Source organism: Emys orbicularis, chromosome 3, assembly GCF_028017835.1.
Source record: "Emys orbicularis isolate rEmyOrb1 chromosome 3, rEmyOrb1.hap1, whole genome shotgun sequence".
Taxonomy (NCBI): domain Eukaryota; kingdom Metazoa; phylum Chordata; order Testudines; family Emydidae; genus Emys; species Emys orbicularis.
In genome coordinates, this window is record NC_088685.1 from 118,725,336 (window position 1) to 118,750,868 (window position 25,533).

The following is a 25,533-nucleotide window of genomic DNA, read 5'->3' on the forward strand; positions in this document are numbered from 1 at the left end:
AACACTGGGGAAATTCCAAAAGACTGGAAGAAAACTAATGTTGCACCTCTATTATGAAGGGTAAATGGGATGACCCTGTAATTATAGGCTTGTCAGTCTGACATTGATCCTGGGTAAGATAATAGAGTGGCTGATATGGGACTCGATTAAGAGAGTAAATGAGGGTAATAGAGCTGATGCCAATCAACATTGATTTATATGAAATAGATCTTGTCAAACTAACTTGGTATTTTTTTTATGATATTACAAGTTCAGTTGATAAAGCTAACAGTGTTGATGTAATATACTTAGATTTCTGTAAGGCATTTGAATTGGTACTGCACATTTTTATTAAAAAATTTAAACAAATACAAAATTAACATGGCACATGTTAAATAGTTTAAAAATTGGATAACTGATAGACCTCAAAATGTAATTGTAAATGGGGAATCTTAATCAAGTGGGTTTACTTCTAGTGGGATCCCGCAGGGATCAGTTCTTGGCCCTGCGCTATTTAACATTTTTATCAGTGACCTGGAAGAAAACATAAAATCACCATTGATAAAGGTTGCAGATGACATACAAATTGGGAGTGGTAAATAATTAAGAGGACAGGTCACTGATACAGAGCAATCTGGATTGTCTGGTAAGCTCTATGTAAGCAAACTACACATTTAAATATGGCTAACTGTAAACGTATCCATACTTACATGATGGGGTAAAAGAGTGACTGAAAGGGGGTCATGTTGGATAAATCAGCTGTACATGAGCTCCCAGTGAGACACTGAGGCCAAAAGGGCTAATGCAATCCTTGGATGCATAAACAGGGAATTCCAAGTAGAAGCAGAGAGGTTACTTTACCTCTATTGAGCACTGGTGCTACTGCTGCTGGAATACTGTGTCCATTTCTGGTGTCCACAATTGAAGGATGTTGGTAAGTTAGAGAAGGTCCTGAGAAGAGCCCTGAGAATGCTTGAATTATAATTTCTAATAATTATTAGAAAACATACCTCACAGTGGTAACCTCATGGAGGTAAGGGGTGACCTGGTTACAGTCTACAAGTACCTACATGGGGTATAGATGTTTAATGATGGGCTCTTCAATCTAGCAGAGACAGGTATAATACGATCCAATGGCTGGAAGCTGAAGCTAGACAAATTCAGACTGAAAATAAAGCACACATTTTAAACAGTGAGAATAATTAACCACTGGAACTATTTACCAAGGGTTGTGGTGGATTCTCCATCACTGGCAATTTTCAACTCAACATTGGATTTTTTTTTTTTTTAAAGAGATGCTCTACTTCAAGAGGAATTATTTTGGGGAAGTTCTATGGCATATGTTACACAGGACGTGAAACTAGATGATCACAATGGTCCATTCTAGCCTTGCACTCTAGGAATGTGTTTTTACCTGTAGTGAAATGGTTAACAGAAAGGGACAGTTTCTTTCCCACCTCTCCCTGTAACAGCCGGCATTGACAACCCACACCAATAGCGCTGGAACACTTTTTATAGTGGGGGTGAAGAAAGTCAGCTAACTGTAAAGCAGTGGTCCTCAAACTTTTTACCTCATGCCCCCCTTTACCCCTGTCCACGCCCCCCGCCCCCCAGAGCTGGGGCCGAGAGTGGGGCCATGGCTCCGGGAGAGGAGGATGCGGACAGGGGCAAGGGGGCTAAGGTTGGGGCCACAGCTGGGGGTGGCATGGGGCTGGCAGCTGGAAGTGGAACCCCAGGCAGGGGGCCAGCAGCTGGGAGTGGAGCCCTGGGCGGGGCCAGGAGCAGAGCTTCAGCACCCCCTGCACCTATAGTTCCTGCCCCTATGACCAGCACTGTTTTGTCCTTCTAAACTACTAATGCTTACTATCACTGGACTTCCAGTGCTATTGGAAATAGCTTCCAAAATTAACAGATGACACTTATTTAAAAAATACATAGTTTAAAAAATATAACCCACAACATACCTAATCATTCTCATAAGGTACACGGAATAGCTTTCTGAATAAAGACCTAATGCTGCTAACAAGTTCTCTGTTAGGAAAGATATTATATCCACAAACAAAGGTGTGGGTATTTGACTAAGTTGCTATGTAAACAGAATCTTAATCCTCATTTCACTTTAACACTGGGTGGAATGAAAGAAAACTGAAATATCACATGACTCGCTAGGATATTTTTAGAACTGTAATGACTTGTCCAGAGCTGTCAGCTAATGAACTAGCACCTTGAACAGATACAGCCTTGTTATTGACAAAAGTGAAAGCATTCATTATAAGCTGCGCAAGCCACGCTCCAAGGTGGGCAAGTATTATACTTATTTTTTAATAGCAAGGAGATTGAGGCACAGAGAGGGTAAGTGATCTGAATTGTCTAACGTCACACAGGTTGCTGGCAGAGCTGGAAATAGCCAACAGCGTCAGTACTGGCAGGTTCTATTAGAGCATTGTCACCAGTAATGAACCCAATGATGTCTCCATAAAGACATCTGGTGAGATTCATAATACTCCAGATAGAAGGACTGATGGAACTGGGGAGAGTCTGGGTAGGTTTAAGGCCAGCATAGTCTGTTATGATAATCTAATATGACTTCCTGCATAATATGGCTCCAGAGAATTTCTTGCCTGAAAGAATAATCAGCAAGTCAGGTTTCTCATGTAGGTTTTTTTATATATATAAAAGCTATTAGAGAAAATGAATGAGGGAAATAAAGTAGCATGCTGGCTCCTTGTAGCCATAAACAAGCTCACAAGACAAATTCCACACCAAGACAAATATTTCATTTTGACTCAAGCTCTAAAAGGGCCAAAATTGCCTTTCAGAAATGACTCCCCCTCAACCCCTCCTTCCCCTCACATGCCTTCTTTGGGCTTTAATCACAGATTCAGAAGTTAGAGGTGGGAGACCCATTAGGTCATCATTCTGCCCGTGCAGGATTTATTTTCACCATTATATTTTCCAAATATTGTCCAGGTTAGTTTTAAGAGTCATAAGCAATGGCATTTCCACGACATCTCTCAAGCTAGCCTGTTAGACTTTACTTTTAAGATAGAAAATAGGCTTAGCCAGACAGGGTTCTTCATGCACAATCAAGTCCACATTAAGAAAAAAAAGTCAGGATATGATCAGCAATAAACACTTCTACAAAAGCAGTTGAGAGTACACCCAACATTGTAATGCAATGATGGATCATATCTACACTGAATATGCACACGCTGTTCAAATGTATGGGAACTGCATACTGCTCTGGAAGCTCTCCAAGGGAAACAAAGCTCTAAGAATGTGTGAGGAGAACTGATTATTCAAATATCTATCCCAGTGCAGCCTATAACGATCCATAAGTAAAGTCGATACTTATGGCCCCGCATACCCTTTACACAAGCCACAGAAGAGCAGAGGCAGCACAGTGCTTGTCTTCACATTTAAGACCCTTTCAGACTCTCTGTGTTGTATGGAGTGAACATATAGCAAGAAGCAGGATAGCTTTCTAATAGCATGTTCTCACTCACTCTTTCTTGTTCCCATGGATCCTCTGGTTCTGTGAGAGCTGGAAGTTTGTGCCATTCTGTTTCTGCCCCTGTGGCAAAGAGGAGGACGTGGCAGGGAAGTGGTTCAGAAGAGGCTGTTCCATTGTGATACCCTCTGATGTGCATTTTTAGATGCAGGAAAAGGAGCAAATGGCTGACTTAAGTGTAAAATAGGAGAGATGTACACAGAATGGCCACTCCAAAAAGACTCAGATGATTATATCTTTGCATAGGCCCCTGAGCAATTCCGAGAGTAGCTTTATGCTTCATTAGGACTAGCCATCTGTGTAAAGTTAAGTATGTATATAAATTGGAGCCTTCTATATTACGGCAATAGATACCTTAGACATACAGCTCAGCAAAATGATTAATTGAAGTTATTTTGAAACAGAAGTTCATAGATTTAAGCTTCAAACTCCCCAATCCAATTCTTCCTTTAAGAATAGCTGAGTAGCAACGACTTTCCCTGCTAAAATAGTGCTTTTTGCTAGTTGGAAGATCACAGTGGAAATCCATTTTTTTATGCTCTCAGACTAGAGAATTTAGTTAACAGTTTATTAATTCAACAACTAAATTGCTATAGCACTATATAGTTCCCATTTCTGTCCATTTACCTCCCAATGAATGCAAAGATAAAGTGTTTTGAAACATTTCTTATAGTTTAGAGTGAACAATGTAAATACTAAAAAATACAAACTGAAACAAGAGTGTCTTAAATGTAAAATTAAGACATTTTCAAGATCATCTGCCCATCTGAGTTTTACACCTGCTACTTCCTCATTTTATGATAGTAACTTTGCAAAGGGGGCAAAATTAAAGTCGTGTTTTCAATGCCTGCTGCCTCATCTGTAACACAAGAGGTCCAAAGAGCAGAGAACTATTTAATAAAATTTTTATGTAGAAAAATAAAGTCTGACTTTCAGCAGTATCACTCTCAGAGAACTCCATACATTCCCAGCAACTGGCAGTTTTCACTCTCATTGGTTACCTGTGTTGAATAGGATACCAAGTACACTACGGGACATACCATGAGCAGCTGCAACAACAGCACCAACAAAAGCAACATGTGTTGTTGGGCCTTTGGTTTCCAGGTGCTTGAGACACAGCAGATGTTCCTTCATTTTGTGACTGCTGCCTTTTTCTCATTTCAGCTACTTCAGTACCCAAGTGGCTACAAGAACACAGACATAAGAGATTTACAGAATTACTACAGACAAACATGAAGTACAATCACATTTTCTACATTAATTATATTAAGTCTCTCAAAAACTTTTGGCAATAAAGACAAATAACCATCATCTGTGCTGCCTAAGTAGTAATTTTACAATAAAAACATTTTGCTAAAACAATACATTCCAGTGACGTGCTTATGCTCCTGTTCTGATCACTTTGACTAGAATAAAAGGCTGTTTGTTATCCTTACAATCACTAGCACACACCTCACCAATTGTATAGCACTTGTTAGAGCTTAAAATATTAATGACAATATGACTATCCAACTTTTTTTTGTTTTTTCCATCTCTCTAAAACTATTGTAAGATGGTAATTCACTTAAAAACATGAGCCTGACTTTGATCTTTGTTATTCCAGTGTAAGCTAGAATTAAACTGCCCTGAAGTCTGAATTGGAACACTACAACTGATGTGATGCATCAGTCAGGGCTAATACCTATTATTTACCATTAATTAGTCCAGATTAGCATTACTGTGGGTTTGGCTACTGGAGTTATCTGTGCATCCAAGGAAAAATAAACATTTCAAAATCTTTCCCAGTGTTAGGCTTTTTGGCTAGGCAAGTTTTTCCTTCCCTCATCACCAGTACTTCCCAGATTTTCTGAAACCAAGCTTTTTTTCCCTTCCAGTGGTTTGTACTTATTCCAGCTGGAATTAATATTCCATGAATTAGCTGAACTTTTCATATGAAGAGAATAAGAGTAAAGTTAGGTTTATTAAGGGATTTTATTAAGGGATTTTTTTTCCACTGGTGCACACAGTATGACTCAGTTTGCATACACCGAAACAGGAACAGTGAAAGTTAAACCTTAAATGGCTTCTTTCTAAAATCACTGAAGTATTTTCAGCACTACATTTCATAACAGTCGCTAAGGGAGTCTGTGGCTATACAGCCACACATTCCCACCTGTCATGTGACAGGGGTATTAATTACATCAAGTCAAGTTGAGAGACTGGGGCTTGGAAGCATTTCAATCTTTTGCCAGAACTGGTGTGCTTTCAGACTCTCATACCTTTCTTAAGTCAGTTACTCACAATCTCCATCCCCTCTCCCAACCCCTCCCCCCCCCAAAACCCCACAACTCTCTACACCAGCAGTTTTAAACCAGAGGTCTGGGGCTTCCCGAGGAGGCTACAAGCAGATGTCAGGGGATCCGCCAAGCAGGGCTGTTATTAGACTCACTGGGGCCCAGGGCAGAAAGCCGAAGCCCTGCCACACAGGGTTTAAGTCCAGGACTCTGAGCCCCACCACCTGCAGCTGAAGCCGAAGCCTGAGCAATTTAGCTTCATGGGGGCCCCTGTGGTTGGGGCCCCAGGCAATTGCTCATCTTCCTACCCCCTAACTCCTGGCTTTTATATGCAGAAAAACAGTTATTGTGGCACAGATGGGCCATGGAGTTTTTAGGACTCAAGTATTTGATCAAGTTAAAATGAAAGATCATATTAAACAGTGATTGATTTAAGTGAAAGGCACTACGTACATACATATACATATATATAAAAGAACTATCACTTCCACCATTCAGGTATGAATCTCAGAAGTCAACTGCCCTGCATGAAGGTGTGTGTTAATGTTACTGATGCTATTTCTTATGGTTTATATTTGCAATTTATAGGGAGCCATACACTTGTGTAGCGCTGGTTGAAGATTTAAAGGTCAATTTTTTGTAAAATATTGAAAGTTACAGGAAAATTCTTAATGTTTCAGCCAGCTCTAAGTGTTTATTAACACTATACATTTGCCATAGCTGAGAAGAATGCCTTCATTCTTGTGATAGTGTTATATTTTGTTTGCCAATAACAGAAGGAGGGAAGAGTGCTACAGCATGACAACATGTAGTTCAAAAGTTTCTGACATGTATAATGTCACTTTCCCTGAACTACATATAGGGACGACTCTGCTGTGCACGCATGATGCAGTTAACCTGCTTTATAATTACCATACCATGCTCTGAATTGAACCTATAGAAACCATGCACTGACTAGTATATGGGTGCTGACGAAGGATCTTTCATATGGTATGTTCTCTTCTTGAGGCCAACACCTGAATTCTAGAAACTTTTGGACATAACTTCCCATAATTTAGCAATCTCAGAAATCAACAGGACTACTCATGGGTCTAAGTGTTTGCAGGATTGGGGTCTTTGTCAACAAAGAAATATTGGGCCAGTAGAATAAAAATGAAAACATTCTCCATATTCCACATATCTTTAAAGTTGTACAAGAAATGTAGGATTATTGCATGTCAGAAATACCCATCCCCCACATTTCCCCAGGAAGAGCAACAAAAGAGAGGTTCAGGGGGCACAGTCGCTTCCAAGTGCTCTGACTATGCTATACAGGCTGATGTAAAGGGTGAAGAGAAAACACTAAGCATGATGGCAGGGCATACAGTGGTGCGAAGGCTTGTGTTTTGTGGGGGGTCGAGAATGTGGTAGATTGACCACACTCATGCCTTTATAGTCCCAATATACTGACACTCCCTGACTTACGCAAGCATTCTGTTCCGGAACGCCTTGCGTAACTTGAATTTTGCATAAGTCGGAAACGTATCTCCAACCATTATGCCAAAAAAACAAACAATCACCACACCTCCTATTTCTAGCTTACAGAACTTTTTCCATAAATGCGGATCTGCGTAAGTCGGGTCTTGCGTAACCCAGGGAGCGTTTGTAATGTTCAGGGAATTTGGTGGCACAGAGGGCTTGGGCACTATTTGCTCTCTGCAACCCCATCAAGTTCATTTTTGGTCACAGTTGATACAAGTTTGGAGCCTCAACCTCATTTCACAGTACATTTATCTGAAAATACAAAACATTGCTTTAATTTGACGTGACTGGCAGTCTGCTCTATCGACGTTCAAGACTAGAATAGCAGAGGGTGTTGCTCCCACTGACTGAGGTGCATTTGCAGAGCTTACACAGCACCTGGCTCAAGTCAATGCTATCAGTCCTACACTTCTGTGAGCATGATATTCCCTCAGATCCTATAAGGGAAAGTTTACAAGCAATCAGCAAATCCCAAGGGTGGTGGTGCAAGCCAGACATTCATTTACTGAGCACAGAGGTGCGGGGGTGATCAGGAGTCAAGCTTTTCGTCTTTGCTTGCTTTGGCAGTTAACTACTGTATTTGCAAATATCAGACCTGATCCTATTGTCTTCTCTGACAAAACTCCCATTGATTTCATTAAGTGTTTAGGCTGTAGGAGAGGGATTATCAAACTCATTCTTTGGATATATTCAGTGATTGAGCTATGGAATGTAAACAGTGACTTAGTCATATGATGGGGATGCCTTTTGTCTGATCCAGGTTATGAAAATGAAGTTTAGAATTCTAAACTCAGATCAATCTAGTGAGATGATTGTTTGACTGGAACCAAATGTAAGGGAATGACGATAGAGATCCAAAATTATGCGACCTGATTTTGAACAGAGATTCTGTGATAGTGATACAAGCTGGAATTACATATTTTGAGTTTGCATTTTAGCTTTTGAAAGGTCTCACTCTTCTTGAGATCCCAGAGAGAAATTAGCTCTGTGCTGGGCATGAACACTGTGGAAATAAGGGGCAAAAGTCCATCTGCCCAATAGAAGCAGCATCTCTTCCTAGCACTACAAAGGAGATTAGATAGACTCTCCTATATCAGGCAGCCCACCGTGGGCCCAATTCCCTTCTCACTTTTTAACATCTGGATATTTCCATTTGCTTCAATTTTATGACCTCCAATTTGTGAGATCAGAATCTGGCACCATTTTACACAAGAGGTTCAATTCACTTTCTAGGGGTTATCTAAGTACTATGCCCTCATCACCATAGCATCTGAGCATCTCATGATAATTAATGGATTTTATCCTCACAGTGCCCCTGTGAGGCAGGAAAGAACTATCCCCATTTTACAGATGCAAAAGTATGGTACAGGGTAGATTAAGTAATTTAGTAACATTTACATAATTTTTTAAAGCAGCAAAGCAAGAGAAACATATGTATCCTTTGTGTGCAGTCAGACCCATATTAGTTTAAAATGAAATGAACAAACCCTGTAAAACTTGGAGTCAGGCTCATTGTCAGTTGTATGGAGTTGACTGCACTAAGACTCCTACTGACATATTTAGGACATAATTACCACAAAATTCACTGTAATTAGCACAGAAATCCCCTAGCACAGAGCAATATCTTGGGACGCGACCTCAAAAAGAAGGGAATATATTAAGAAACATTTGCTTCATTACACACCTTACAACTGGGAAAGCATAATGGATATTGACTGAGGAGTTCAAACCCCAAATGATTCATCCTAGAGGATAAAGAGATGATCCTTCACAACCCATTTCACATTCTTGTCCCCCACCATCTCACATGGGACTTACACTTAAATTCTTAAATCTCTTCCCCAGAAATCCCCAAGATACAGCGTTCTTCACTCTCCTGCCTTTTGGACATTGCACCAGACCCTGACCACATCAACTCAATTGTTCTATTGGCTCCTCTCCTCTAATGCATCAAGATCAAGCTTCTTGTCCCTGCTTCAAAGCCACGCAGAACAGTCCCTCCTCGTATCTGAGCTTTTCTTTTGATATTGTCTCGTCCCCCATCAATTGGGCTAGTTTTGATACCCCATTTACCTGTATCTCCTATAAATGTCCCTGCACTTTCTTCCACACTGCCCCTTATGTTGGAAAGTCCTTCCTGATTTGCAAACTTTTTCCTCCTTCCCCAACCCTCACACCTCATTCAAGTTTCTCCCCCATCACCCTTCTGCTGCAACATCTACAAGAAGTTAACCAGAACATCCATTTAGTCAAATAAAACCCACCCTCTTTATTCCATCATGCGGTGCAATAGTCCTTGTTTGAGGCAGTGTTTGAGGGAGGTTTAGGTTGGACATTAGGAAAAACTTCCTAACTGTCAGGTTGGTTAAGCACTGGAATAAATTGCCTAGGGAGGTTGTGGAATCTCCATCATTGGAGGTTTTTAAGAGCAGGTTGGACAAACACCTGTCAGGGAAGTTCTAGATAATACTTAGTCCAGCCATGAGTGCAGGGGACTGAACTAGACGACCTCTCGAGCCCCTTCCAGTCCTATGATTCTATTATCGTAGTGATGTTGCCCCTAGCATAAGTCTTAAAATAGTGTTTTATTTAAGGGCGGACCCACTGGTATATCAGAGCAGTGCAAAGCTGCCAGAGTGCACCAGCCTGTTAAGCTGGTTTACAGCAGCTTGCGCTGCTCTTGTGATGCAAAGCAGAACAAATCTGGCCCTTCCTTTACAATGTACTCATGTTTTTAGGGGGCTGTGTTAGTGAGACCAGTGCTAAGTGAAGGCAGGCAGGGAGAATACAGTCCTATTGTCCATCCCTGCACTCCTGCCTCCTTTCTCCTAGCAGTGCTGCCTCAATGCACAGTGAAGCCAAGGCAGCATGCCATTGGGAACCTTTCAAGCACCGATGCCCAAGCTAGCATGCAGCTACAGAATTTTTAAAGAGCAGTGACAGTTGGCTCAAGTAATTTGCCAATGAGAACTCTAGACTTGTGTTCAGTCTCCCTCACACCAACTCATTACAACCAATAGACTTTGCAAGTTAGGTGTAGAGGAATGGTTGTTGGTTGAATTACCTTCGATGTCACAATGAATGGCCCCACTTGAGTTACCTCAGCCTAGACGTTAGAAGCAATTAACTTAGCTTAACTGCCACTTAGTTTCTTAAAATATCAATTATGCATAAGATTTAAATGCATTGCAATTATATGGAAAGTGTTTGCATTATGCACTTGTTAACATCATTTGGGAAGAAGAGACTGACAGATGCCAAGTTTCTTAAAGGACCCCTTTAAATTGCAACTCAAACTGATTAACACATTTACTTGTAAGTTCTCCAGAAATTCATTCTGCACTCCATAAGTTCTGTACATTTGAGGATACACTATTTTGTACCAACTCCCTCCCTCCCAAACCACGAGGTTGAATCCTGCTTTAAGTGCAAAATAAACTGCTTGAGCTATGGAGTTACAAGCTGCAACTTCATAATATACAGTGTTAATGTAACATGCCGGTCAGCGTGTTAACATAGAATGGGAGAGGTCAGTCCAGAGGATGTGTACATTATAGCTCTTGAGCTAGCGAGATGGGCTTTCTAGCTAAGTCCTAGAGACTAATGCTTTACACTTTGAAGGCCTCCCAGTGTTTGCCAAGATGGCAGCCATCATATTATGAAGCCTTGTTTTTCTTTAGTTTTCAGAGGGGTCATGTAAATACCTCATCCTGCCTCAAATACTTGTACTCCCCCAAATTACCTCCTTTCCATTATGAATGACAGGTCTAAGCCTCCTCTTGGTCCATTCCTTTTACAGTTCTATGTTGTAAAATACTTGCTTGTCTCTGAGAGCAGACTACTTCTCCGCCTACTAACTTTTCTTCAGAAGCTGGAGATCTCAAGTAACTTCATAAGTAGTCTTATTGCCTCCCCATGACTAGAAGTTTTGACTGCAGCTGCTCTTGCTGCACCTATTTCTTTCCCAAGTGAACTCCAAGATAATGTGAGTTTTCTGCAAATAAAACATCTTTCTTATGTCAGGCCCTTCTATTCTGGATGTTTGGCCCTTCATCATGGTTTTTTAAAAACCGGTTGGAACATGGTCATAAAACAATTTGAAGTCACACAAACTCCCTAGCAGTAATTCATTTCAGTGTTAGATACTCTCAAAAGCACAGTATTTTTGCATTCATGCATCACATTGCATCAGTTTTCACTGGCAGTCATATGATTTGTAGAGCTGGCTCCTACATCTATGTAGAATGCCTGATCTTTGATCCCTAATTTAAATTGATCCTAGCCTGCTCTGGTACACAAGCCCTGAAAACTCTTGCATTTAAGAGTCTATTCTTCATACATTTTTGTCTGTTTCCTCAGTTATAGGAGCAAGCATTTTTCAATTTGTGAATCACTGAATACAATAAGTGGAATTGTAGGGAGAGGAAGAATTGCTGTCAGAGAGTTATAATTTGGTCTCATCCTAAGCAAGTCAATCTTTTGAAAAAACAAAAACAAAATTGTTTTCCTAAATGCTAGCCACATGAAGTAGGCCTCTTTTCAGAACTGGACCCCTTGTGTCCAGGAGCGAAGACAAAGCCTCCTAGGATATTAAGAAATTATATAGAAGCTGTTCAAATATTTAATATTTTATTGGACTATCTGGGAATGCTAACTCAGCCCTACCAAAACCAGCTTGTGTAATTTGTTTGGACACTACAGAGACCTTGCTCTGTGTACAACAATGCCTTTTTATGAATCTGCCAGACAGCCTTCATGGTTGAGAAGGTTGACTGAGATGTCTTGTTATCATTTTATAGTGAATTTAGTACCCTTAGGAAGCCCCACTTAAGTCTCTACATTACAGTGCAGCTATGGATTAATACTTCTAAATCAGACAGTATTGCCCAGCTACTAAAGATTAAGCCTGACAGTAATGCATTATTTAAAAGTTTGAGATGGGTACATGAACAGTTTTTTGCTTCAGTGTTTAAAACATTAAACAAGCTGTGCTAAAATTATGAGGAGCACTCTGCAGCCTTCAGGAGCATTTTATAAGTGCAGGATGTAAAACTCACCAGGAAGCCTTCCATATTTCCCAAGCATATTTTATATTTGTATGTGTGGCACAGCATTGGAGATTCCCATTTGGTGCTTCACGTATCTATCCTGCTTCTCTGGCTCGTACTGACTTTGCCAAATGAAGCCGCTGGTTGCAACTGATGAAAAAGTTATTTTCCCTCCAGAGAGGGCTTGCAGATCCTGACATAGACGTCTTTGGTCAAGTCTATAATGTACTCCACTGAGAGCTTACTCACGGGAGCCTTGAATGACACAGAAAGCAAGCAGCTCTGCTGAAGCCACCACTGTTGTAGCTCCTACATAAGCATTAGATTTTTCAGTGCACTAAAAACGCCAGATCTCATTTCACAGTTCTACTTATTTTACTGCTTTGTGACCTGCATAGATCCTGTACAATGTCATCAGAAATTTAACAATTAGAATAAGTAGGTCAGTCGAAGAATTTTGACTAGAGTAAGGAAAGCAAGATATTTGTTCAAGAATATTTTTTTTTAATTTTTTGTAGTGTTGGTAGGAAGGTTTCTGTGGGTTAGTGTGAAGAATACCCAGAAGTCACCTACTACAGGACAGGCCCAACAAAGAGAGTAACAGAACGCCACTAGCCGTCACCTTCAGCCCCCAACTAAAACCTGTCCAGCGCATCATCAAGGATCTACAACCTATCCTGAAGGACGATCCCTCACTCTCACAGATCTTGGGAGACAGGCCAGTCCTCGCTTACAGACAGCCCCCCAACCTGAAGCAAATACTCACCAGCAACCACACACCACACAACAAAAACACTAACCCAGGAACCAATCCTTGCAACAAAGTCCATAGCCAACTCTGTCCACATATCTATTCAAGGGACACCATCATAGGACCTAATCACATCAGCCACACCATCAGAGGCTCGTTCACCTGCACATCTACCAATGTGATATATGCCATCATGTGCCAGCAATGCCCCTCTGCCATGTACATTGGCCAAACCGGACAGTCTCTACGCAAAAGAATAAATGGACACAACTCAGACGTCAAGAATTATAACATTCAAAAACCAGTCGGAGAACACTTCAACCTCCCTGGTCACTCGATTACAGACCTACAAGTCGCAATTCTTCAACAAAAAACCTTCAAAAACAGACTCCAGTGAGAAACTGCAGAACTGGAATTAATTTGCAAACTGGACACCATTACATTAGGCTTGAATAAAGACTGGGAGTGGATGGGTCATTACACAAAGTAAAAACTATTTCCCCATGCTAATTTCCCCCCTACTGTTACTCACACCTTCTTGTCAACTGCTTGAAATGGACCATCCTGATTATCACTACAAAAGTTTCTTCTCCTGCTGATAATAGACCACCTTAATTGATTAGTCTCGTTAGAGTTGGTATGGCAACACCCATTTTTTCATGTTCTCTGTGTATATATATACACAGATATATATATATATATATATATATATATATATATATCTTCCTACTGTATTTTCCACTCCATGCATCTGATGAAGTGGGTTTTAGCCCACGAAAGCTTATGCCCAAATAAATTTGTTAGTCTCTAAGGTGCCACAAGTACTCCTCGTTCTTTTTGCTGATACAGACTAACACAGCTACCACTCTGAACCCTGCTCTAAGGTTAACTGACAGAAACAAATCTGTCTCCCCCATATGTTGGAACCACATATCCCACAAATGATCTTGTCTCTAGTTATGGATCATGGTTACCAGCCTTCTCAGCTCTAATGTTAGTATTTATTTCCTCTTCTGTTTCTTGGTTTCAGGCAAAAAACAAAACAAAACAAAAACAGTATCTACAGTCTCATTCTGTCTGGAGTCACAGTATTGAAACACTTATCAGTGTTCCAGTGTTTCCGGCATTATTCCTGGCAACAGCGTCTCACTCACTTCTCATCACCTTCTGCCCTCAAATGAGGTAGTAAAAAAGCTTTACCCTTATTTTTCATCTTTATCCCTAATGGTCAGTTTTGTATGCAGACTCAGTTCTTGCTTCCAGAATTATTGAAGGGATTTGTCTGGAAATCCAGTATTCATTGTGGTCTGAGTTCTTCCATGCTCTGCTTCTAGTTGCTGTATTGTTTACCTGTTAATTATGCTTCCTGACCAGGGGTCTTGCTAGACTGATCGCTACCACCACGTTTCATGTGCTGTATAATGGATAACATGAAAGGACTACATGCTTCTAAAACTAAATTGGCTCTTTATTAAGAGAATTATTTAAAGCAGCACTGCAACTGTAGCTAGCATTCGAACCATGTGCATGCAGACCGACTAATGAATGCCTCCCCCATACTCTTCACTCCTGCAACCTGTGCACCTCCTAAGCTCCATGCAGGCTGCCGGCACAGACAAGGGTTATACAATCAGAGACACTGATGAAAGGTCAGATATTGGGCTAGTCACATCCACAGAAGCAGTACAGGCTCAAGAAGGAGAGTTCTCTTCTACCCTCACTTTCCCTGTTAAGGAGCAAACACCAAGCCCCAAAGAAAGCAAAGGCATGGAAACCAAATAGTGACAACATCATGAAAATGAAAGGGCAGCAGACATCAAAGGATGAGGATAAAGAAGATATCCTTAGATCTAGCTAGGAGAAGGTAATCACTCACTTTTGTCAGGGAATTACAATGGAGAGGGAATAGACAGCAAGTGGGGCTGGTTGATAATTTGGAAGTTTCTGGGTTTGTTATGCTGCAATCCACCTCCACCCCCTTCCCAAATAAACACTTTCTAAAAAAAATATATATATATATGTTTGTTTTGGTCAAATATGTGGCTGGAGAAAACGTAACCAGCTTTCATGACAAGTCAAAGCAGAGCAAGTAAACCGCATGCTCCAGGCCTATGGAGGCAAAGGATGATGAATAAATACTGTTTAGAAAGGCAGAGTTGAAAACCGTGGAAAGTCACTAGCTATTTAAAGCATACCCAGACCTTCTTAAGAAACATTCAGCTATGTGAGAAAAAGGAAGAGTAGAAAGTATGAATACAGGGGAAAGCCAACACTGGCAGAATTAGAGAGATACATTTTCACATGGGTATAAATTAGGAAGAAGTCAGTTTGCCTCCTCCTGCTGATTTCTCTTCAATTCTTTCAATATAGGACCTGCTTTAAGAACACTCTTCATTTATTAGACTTATGTTGGGGAAGGGGTTGCAAACATTTGGCTTACTCCTACAGGAATTTGTTGGAGACCTAGGGTAAAGTTTTTTCAAAAGTGCTTAAGTGACTTTTGAAAATCGAATTTAGGAATTTAAGTGTTACAACCCTGGGTGAGGTCCCTGGTAAACATCACCAGGCTGCTGTACTGGATCCAACCCTCATGTCCCACATGCTATTGGCTTGTTGGGGCCAGGCAGAGTTTAGGTACTATTTCTCTGGCTCTGGGCACCTAGACTCTCACTCCAGGTGCAGATTCTGTGTTGGACACCACACTTGGCTCTGGGGACCCTGTGGTTCACTTTTGTAGGCCCTGAAACTAGAGTTGGATTTCCCAAGCCTCCCTATCAGAGGGGTAGCTGTGTTAGTCTGTATCCACAAAAACAACGAGGAGTCCGGTGGCACCTTAAAGACTAACAGATTTATTTACAAACAAATCTGTTAGTCTTTAAGGTGCCACCAGACTCCTTGTTGTTCAAGCCTTCCTGGTCACTACTACACATTCCCAGAGTTCCACCAAAGCTGTGGACTTACTGTTTCCCTCTTCAGGGATTGTGACAGTGAAAACAAGTAACACAGGCTCGACAAGGAATTTCTAAACACAGACCAATGTAGCAGCACAAGAGATCTACAGATCTATGGGAAAAACAAAACTTGCGTGCAAATCCCTGCCTCTCTTTCCTCACCGCTCCAAATGCCCTTTGGGGTTTGGTCAGTGTCTGTTCAGGGAGTCCAGGATTCCTCTTCTTCTCATCCTTGTTTGCTTCTGGTTCTGGCCTGCTCCACTTGTTTGAGTGAGTCCTTTTTATGAAGTTGCAATTCCCTTTGTCAGATCTCGTCAGTGACTTCAAGTCCCTGGCCAGGTGATCTGTTGCTTGGAACCCTTTCTTCCTGGTGAGTTGGTAAACTCCTAGGCATTGTCCTGCTAGAGCAAGATTATTCAATTGTTGATGGTCCTTAAATGTCCTGTTTAGGGGCAGATACCCATGTGCCAGTCCCTCTGCCCTTAACTTGAGGGATGATGCAAAGATACAGGCATATTCAAACTGGATTTCATAAATTCACATGGCCAGATTGAGACTTACTGAGAGATTTTGGCACTGAAAAAAATCAGAGGGACTTGGAGACTAGGAATAGCATTTTTCAAAAGGGCCTAAAACTAGTCATAAAATGGAAGAAGAAAAAAACAAAACATAGTAGCTATTATCTCCCCCACACCATTTTTCATCATTTTTTTGCAAAAAATTGAGATTTACAACCAAAAATAAATGAAACATTCTTAGCTGGCAGATCAAGTATTTACTCATTTCTTTGCTTCTCACCAATAATTAAGACCAAAACATATCTTCCCATAGAAAGCAATAGATGTCTTACTATGGAAAGCTTTGAAAATGGTCATATTTGATAACTTGCCAAGCATTTACGGTGACTCATACTGCATTTTGTTTGCATTTTAAAAGACATGTTCAGGTAGAAAATCAAATCTCTTCTTTTAGGGAACACTTTAAAAAAAATACAGAATAAGCACAATTATTCATATGAGAAAATGATATTCATGGAGCCAAGTTTGGTCCCTACTTCCTTTTAAGGCACCATATTCAACACAAAAACAATGAGGAGTCCTTGTGGCACTTTAGAGACTAACAAATGTATTTGGGCATAAGCTTTTGTGGGCTAAAACCCACTTCATCAGATGCATGGAGTGGAAAATACAGAGGCAGGTATAAATACACAGCACATGAAAAGATGGGAGTTGCCTTACCAAGTGGGGGGGTCAGTGCTAATGAGCCAATTCAATTAAGGTGGAAGTGGGCTATTCTCAACAGTTGACAAGAAGGGGTGAATACTAATGAGTTCAATGTAATCAAGGTGGCTTATTTCAAACAGTTGACAAGAAGGTGTGAGTATCAGCAGGGGGAAATTAGTTTTTGTAGTGACCCATCCACTCCCAGTCTTTATTCAGGACTAATTTGATGGTGTCCAGTTTGCAAATTAATTCCAGTTCTGCAGTTTCTCATTGGAGTCTGTTTTTGAAGTTTTTTGTTGAAGAATTGCCAGTAGGAGAACACTTCAATCTCCCTGGACACTCAATAACAGACTTAAAAGTGGAAATTCTTCAACAAAAAAACCTTCAAAAACAAAAAGTGAGGAATTTGATATCTAGACTGAAAATATCTAAGGCAGGAATATTTTGAAGACCATTTATAAGGGAATTATAAACAGACATTTTTATGTAACATCTCACTTTTGATGAAGTTCAGAGAGAACTTGAAGCTACTTTTCAGTGATACCAGTTGTGATTTATCAGAATCCATTTCTATATATTGTACCAGTATTAAATAGTTTAATGTTCAGAGGCAAAGAAAGAAGAACATGCTATCAAAACTTGAAACATAGTCTTTCAAAATCCTTTGGGTACATGCAAATTTGCGTGTGACAATGTTTGCTTAGTCAGATCTGTATGTTTCCCAGTTCTCTAATCTTATCCTAAGCGTTGTAAATTGAGCTAATCCCTTAGCTGTATTAACATACAGCAAACCATTAAGTAATTCTTCCATTCAACTATGCAATGGGACACAGTGAACACATTTAATTTTGATAAACAGGTCCCTAGTGATCAGCAGTTGAAACCTCTTAGAATGTCGTCTTTATAGATTACTGAACAAAGCTTGACATGCATATCTGCCACTGATCTTCCTATAAATTGTGTTCCTAGGCAATTGCAACTTGTTTGATATCCTTATTTACTGCTGCATAGACTATGGGCTTCCTGAGGGAAGTTCATTAGTGCCCTGTCATCCTTGTTTACCTAAACTACTTTAAAGTAGAAAAATAGTTGCATACAGCAGCAGTTCTCAACCAGGGGGGCCACAAGCAGGTTTTAGGCTGGCCACCGAGCAGGGCCAGTGTTAGACTCACTGGAGCCCAGGGCAGAAAGCTGAAGCCTCGCTGTTCAGAGCTGAAGCCCGGGGCCCTGAGCCCTGCCACCTGGGGCTGAAGTCGAAGCCTGAGCAACTTACCTTTGCGGGGTCCGCTGTGGTGTGCGGTCCCAGGCAATTGTCCTACTTCCAACCCCCTAATGCCAGCCCTGACTTTTATATGCAGAAAACCAGTTGTGGTGGCACAGGTGATCTGTGGAGTTTTTATAGCATATTGAGAGGGGGGGGCTCAGAAAGAAAAAGGTTGAGAACCCCTGGCATACAGAACTATTTCCTTGAACCAATGAAACATGGACATTTACATGCTGAATTTTAGAAGATTAAGTTAAAGAATCAGAAGAGGGCCATGTAATATACATAACTGAGACACCTATACAAAAGCTTTGGGTACCCTGACAATTTAATGTTTTAACATTAGCATTAAAAAAAATACAAAAAACAGGAACACAACTCAGTTTGGCCAGCCAGCCACCAATCATGCCTTTTCAACCCCTGCCTCGCCCCCAGCCCCTCCAAACAAAAAAACCTCCTGCCGTTAAAAAGTTTAATGACAGAATCGATACACAATTTGGACCAAATGCAGACACCTCCCGGGTGGAGGAGTCTCTGCTGGCTAATGAGTCTGGTGGAGAAGATGGGTGTATAAAGACTGAATTCTGCTCAGTTATACCCAAGTAGCTCCGTAGTCAGTTGTGACACTCTTGATTTACACTGGTAAAACATCACAAGCCAGCTGAATATGCACAGCTCTCCTGTGGCTCCGATCAACCCTGCAACTGCATGGCTATATTCCCTACCAGGGTGGGATCTGTGCAAGTTTTTATTCCAGTTTTTGAGCTGAGTGCACAGCCACAGCTGTTCTGTTGCTTTAGGTGTTGTGGTATTGGGTAGGGTGTGGGGTTCCCAGTATCTAGCCCAGCTACAGGGGCTAAGGAGTAGGCTTAGTACTACTTTAGTCCATTTTTGACACAAACACAGACTGCTTAAAATAGAGCCCTTTTAGATATGCTCTTGCTCCCATTACCAGCCAAAGTCATATCTAAAGCTCTCTGCTTAGTGCTCCATCCATTTTTAATTTAACTCTGTGAGAGCTTGATCAGGCTATAAAAGCACGTTTGTCTGCTTAGTGACAGGGAGGGTCGGTAGACTTGCATTTATTTTTTACAAGAGACCAACAGTGACTCTGCAGTTTTAACTAAAAGGCCTGTCTTTATTAGCATCTTTCATCCCAAAGCACTTTACAAGTGATGTATGTGTTTAAGAACCATATAGCCACTTCTGCCTATGCTGACTGAAATGATAAAAAACTACTTCCGTTAACTCCAATAGGAGTAATGCTAAGTGCTTTTCAAAACCCCACCTTTAATGTCTGTGCAGGACAAGGGGACTTTTTGGATGAGAGCTTAAAAATAAGAAATCTAAACACAGTGAACTGCATAGGATTCACTTCACTAGCTGGAGATCTACATATGTTAAAACACAATACTAAACCCACTTATGAGGATGACTGGTTATAACATATGCCTTTAAGGCAGTATAATGCTGATCAATGACTCCTCTAGTGCTCTAATTTAAAGTAAAAGGCTTTTTTGGACAACCACTCACTGAGCAATAGATAACACTATGCCTTCATACAGCTAATGGAAATTATTTTTTCCTTTTCCTATGTGGCAGAAACACAGAAGTATGGCACGCCATGTGCTACATCAGGGATCTACTGTAATTTTCTTTCCATGGCTATGCCCTGTTAGAGTGCAGACGTTAAATGTGGGCAAAGGTTTTTATAAAAGGACATAAACATTGTGTAAAAGCAGCAAAGAGTCCTGTGGCACCTTATAGACTAACAGACGTATAGGAGCATGAGCTTTCGTGGGTGAATACCCACTTCTTCGGATGCATGTAGTGGAAATTTCCAGAGGCAGGTATAAATATGCAAGCAAGAGTGAGTCAGAGATAACGAGGTTAGTTCAATCAGGGAGGATGAGGCCCTCTTCTAGCAGTTGAGGTGTGAACACCAAGGGAGGAGAAACTGCTTTTGTAGTTGGCTAGCCATTCAGTGGGTATTCACCCATGAAAGCTCATGCTCCTATACGTCTGTTAGTCTATAAGGTGCCACAGAACTCTTCGCTGCTTTTACAGATCCAGACTAACACGGCTACCCCCCTGATACTTGATAAACATTGTGTTTATCAATAAAAGAGGCCAATGTTTTGCTTCAAAACACTTGAGCCAAGTGATGCCTTAGTATTATGTTTTAAATTTGACCAGCAATGCAAGTAGGGCGGTCCGGCCTGGTCCGCCGTACCAGCAAGATATTTATAGTTGGTAGGCAGGGCCGGCTCCAGGCACCAGCCGACCAGGCACGTGCTTGGGGCGACACCTTAGAAGGGGCGGCCACTGATGGGGTGCCGGGGGGCGCTAGCGGTGTTTTTTTTTGTTGGTGGTGGGCGGGGCGGCGCTCGAGGGTTTTTTTGTGTTTTTTTTTTTGTTTCGGCCGGGCAGCATGGGGGGTATTTTGGCAGTGTGGCGCTCGGGGGGGTGTTTGGCTGGCCCGGTGCTCCGGGGGTTTGGGCGGCCTGGCGCGGCGCTCCGGGGGCGGTTTGGGCGGCCCAGCGAGGCGCTCGGGGGGGGGGAGAGGCGGGGGTTTTGGCCGGCCCAGCGAGGCGCTCCGGGGATTTGGGCGGCCCGGCGCGGTGCTCGGAGGGGGGCGGGGGTTTGGCTGGCGCTGCGCTCCGGGGGTTTGGGCGGCCCGGCACGGCGCTCGGGGGGGGGGGGGGGGGGTTGGCTGGCGCGGCGCTCGGGGGGGTTTTGGCGGCCCAGCGAGGCACTCGGGGGGAGGGGGTTTCGGCGGTTCAGCGCAGTGCAAGGGGGGGGTCGCGGGGGGTTGGGCGGCGTGGCGTTCCAGGGGTTTGGGCAGCCCGGCGAGGCGCTCGGGGGGGGGGCGGTTTGGCGGCCCGGCGTGGCGCTCGGGGTTTGGCCGGCGCGGCGCTCGGGGGGGTTTGGCTGCTGTGGCGTTCCGGGGGTTTGGGCGGCCCAGCGCGGCGCTCGGGGGGAGGGGTTTCAGCGGCCTGGCGCGGCGCTCGGGGGGAGGAGGGGTTCGGCGGCCCGGCGCGGCGCTCGGGGGGAGGAGGGGTTCGGCGGCCTTGTGCGGTGCTCGAGGTTTGGCCGGCGCGGCACTCGGGGGTGGAGGGGTTTGGCTGGTGTGGCGTTCCGGGGGTTTGGGCGGCCCGGCGCTGCGCTTGGGGGGCAGGGGTTTGAGTGCTCCGGTGCGGCGCTGGGGGGGAGGGGGTGTTAGGGCGGGGCAGCACTCTTCTTTTTTGCCTGGGGCGGCAAAAAAGTTAGAGCCGGCCCTGTTGGTAGGCGTACTAGAAAGACACAAGAGGAGCAGAACGAGAACTCCTCTGGTGCAGCTGTACCGCCCCCTGCCCTTCCATGCAGGGTCTCCTCCATCTATACAGCCGCCCCGCCGGAGGGCAGGGCTGGGGGCGGTACAGCTGCGCTGGAGGAGCTGTGGCATGGAGCCTCCCGGTGGCCCCATGTTCTGTTTCTTTAGGGTTACCATATTTCAGCAAGCAAAAAAGAGGACGGGAGGAGCCCCGCCCCCATCCTGCCCTAGCCCCGCCCCTGCCCCTCCCACTTCCCGCCCCCCTCAGAACCCCCAACCCTCCTCCCGCTCCTTGTCCCCTGACTGCCCCCTCCTGGGACCCCTGCCCCTAACTGCCCCACAGGACTCCACCCCCTACCTAAGCCTCCCTGCCTCTTGTTCCCTGACTGCCCCTTCCTGAGACCCTCCCCCCATCCTAACTGGCCCCCTAGGACCCTACCCCCTACCTGTACCCTGACTGCCCCAACCCTTATCCACAGCCCCACCCCCAGACAGACCCCTGGGACTCCCACGCCCCATCCAACCACTCCCCACCCCCTGACAGCCCCCCCCCCAGAACTCCTGACCCATCTAAACCCCTCTGTTCCCTGTCCCCTGACTGCTCCGATCCCTCTCCCCACCCCTGCCCCCTGACAGCCCTGCCCCCAGAACTCCCAACCCCCACCCCCGCTCCTTGTCCCCTGACTGCCCCCTCCTGGGACCCCTGCTCCTAACTGCCCTCCAGAACCCCACCCCCTACCTAAGCCTCCCTGTTCCTTGTCCCCTAACTGCCCCCTCCTAAGACCCCCCCCCCACCCTAACTGCCCCCCAGGAGCCTACCCCCTACCTGTACCCTGACTGCCCAAAACCTTATCCACCCCTCCCAGAAAGCCCCCCCCCAAACTCCCGACCCCCCCCGTCTCTTGACTGCCTCCTCCAAAACCTCCCTGCCCCTTCTCCAACCCCCTGCTGGCCCCCTTGTTGTTGGCCTTTGCCTAACATCTCTGTGAACTTGCTCAGGAACGGCCTGAGCCGTTCGTCCCGGCAGGCTGGGTAGCAGTGAAAGAGGAGCGGGGGAGGAGCTCCAGACTGCCGGAGGCGATCTGCGAATGCAGGGAGGGAGGGAGTGATCTCTGCTGCAGGGGAGAGGAGGAGGGGCTCTCTCTGGCTGTCAGAGCCCCATGTAAGTGGCACCATCCGGCCGGCTGCCCTGTTAGCCGCGCTTGCTCTGCATGGGGGGAAGTCCGGACATTTACAAATTCCCCTCGGACGCTATTTTTAGCTCAAAAAGCTGGACATGTCCGGGGGAATCCGGATGAATGGTAACCCTAGTTTCTTTCACCCCTGTGGTTCCCAAGTCTCTGGTGCAGCGGGAGGAGGACAGACCTCCCCACCAGGTAAGAGAGGTGGATCATGGGGAGGGGACAAGGAAAGCGTGGGGGCCCCAGGCGGGGGCGGGGCGGAGTCACATGGAAGGTCATGTGAGGAGGTCACAAGCTCCCTGTTAGCTGCTGCCCTTCCCCCCATACCAGTAAGAAATGGATTCCACTTGCACCACTGTATTTGACTCATTCCTCTTACAGAGGACTGGCATATTCAATAAATGCACAACTGAAAAGCCAAACGCTGCGCTTTTTCTTAAAATGTTTGACACAAATCAGTCTGCCTAACTCCAATCTGCCATTCTTTGCTAATAAAGTTCTACTAAAGCTCTCCTGTGTGGAAGGAAACCATTTGAAAAGACAGTACTAATAAAGAAGTTCCACTACAGTTTGTGGCTTAAGTGCTATGAGATGACTTGCTGAAAGTGCTCACATACATGGTAAGTACTGAAAATGTAAGCTACACGCTGATGTACTAAGACTGGTGGCAGAGAGTTGTATGCGGCATCTTAATTTGAAGCCACCTGTACCTTAGGGGAGAGTCCACTGGAGGGAGCGTAAGTTATGAGAAACAACTTTAATTCTTGCTGGAGGAATTTCCCGTGGGGGTGGAGAATAGACTTGCTTTGCGCTGGAACGGACCTTTGTGTTTATAGTCCCTTGAGAAGCAATATCTCCTGAACAAAGTAAACTAGAAAGTGTAGATCTAAATCTTTAAATCAAGTTATTAGTATTCTAGACAGGGCCCTATGGACTCCAATTCTGCAGCCTGGCATTCTCTCAACATGCCATGGATTTTTTTTTGGCTACAGAATGTCATTTGGCTCTAGCCAGGTATTGACATGGTTTCCCCATCTCCCTGCCCTGCTAGGACCTGCTTGCAGCTGGATCTTGATGTCCCCAGAAAGGGAAGTTAGTTATATTACAGTGCATGACCACTACCCTGTTTCATGGAGCTAGGCAGCAGGGAATCTGGGAGCCTGAGCTGGAGCCCAACATGCAGCCAGAGATTAGGGCACCTAGAAGCACAGACTGGCCAGCCTGACGAACAACACAGCAACTGAGGCCATCTCCAAGTTCCCCACTTCCCAGGCACACATGGGGAGGAAGTAGAGGTTCTGAGCCCAATTGCCTAGGCAACATCACAGGAGCCAAGAGCCAGATAGTGGAGCCAGACCAACTAGCAAGCACAAAAAAAGACCAGACAGTCAAAAGTAATTGAAAATAGACTAAATCAGAATATTTTCAACTATGGTCAGCTCTTGCACATGTGGGTGAATGAGAATGAAGGTCATTTCATGGGAGCAGAATAAGTTAGTATTGCTGAGGAATTCCAGAAATAGGCATGTTAAAAATAACTCAGCTGTTTTTTATTTGCTAATATTGGAAAATCGCTATTAGCCTGTCAAAATGCAATACATTTTTTTAACTCTTCTAATCATTTGAGGCTGATTATAGCAGTTATTTACAGATGAGCTATCCATTCTGCACTGCTTGTTTATAGTTAGTGTCACGGCCTAACCCACTGAGGATAATATTCAGGTGAATGGTTTGAACATAAGAGGGCCAGTGCAATGCAAAGAAGAATTGTGTTTTAACTATAAATACAATATTCAAGTGCAATATGGAACCAGATTCTGAATTTAATCTGGAATGACAACTGTACCCAAGATCAGATTCTAGCTGATGTAATTCAGCCCCTTTTAGCCCTGGTGTTGTAAGCAAGAACATATTTCCAGACTGCAGTAGACCTGAGTTTGGAGAATGCCCACCAACCATGCCCACTAGAATAACTGTTGTGCTCTATCTCCACTTTAGTTTTTGGAGGTTTTTTTTTTAACTGTATCTCTCAGGAACTATTATAAACAGCTGTTCATTTACTATTTAAGATCCCAAGTATTATGATCGTGGGACAGATTGAGGGCAGAAGGGACCATTATGATAACCAAGTCTGACTTCCTGCATAACACAGGCCAGGGAATTTCACCCACCACATCCACTATCTAGCCAAATCTGTGTTGTCAAGCTCTCTAGCATCTCCGTTCTTCCCCTCTCCACTCCCTCCCCACAGGACTGAAGTAGAGGACAAGTCTTGGGCAGACCACATTTAAGATAACAACAACAGATTGTATGTCTGAGAAGTCTGAGACGATTGATGAAGCCAAATGTTCTTTTGCTTAAACAGCAGCTTCTTTACGATATACCTATGTTTTGTTTGCCTCCAAGTGCTGTTAAAGGATGCCTGTTGTACAAACATTCTACGGAAAGTGCCAATCTACTAGTGTTCTTAGGGGACAGTATCTGCAGAAGCAAGTAGTTTACATTGCAATATTACAGT

At 43.7% G+C, this 25,533-nt stretch overlaps 1 protein-coding gene across 1 annotated transcript in view; it reads right to left on the reverse strand.

Annotated features, from left to right (window-relative positions):
- Positions 1-25,533, reverse strand: part of RGS17 (regulator of G protein signaling 17) — a 91,974-nt gene that overhangs the window by 31,586 nt on the left and 34,855 nt on the right. The window contains 1 exon segment of the mRNA XM_065401644.1: positions 4,531-4,674. Within this exon segment, the coding sequence (XP_065257716.1) occupies positions 4,531-4,674 (144 nt within the window).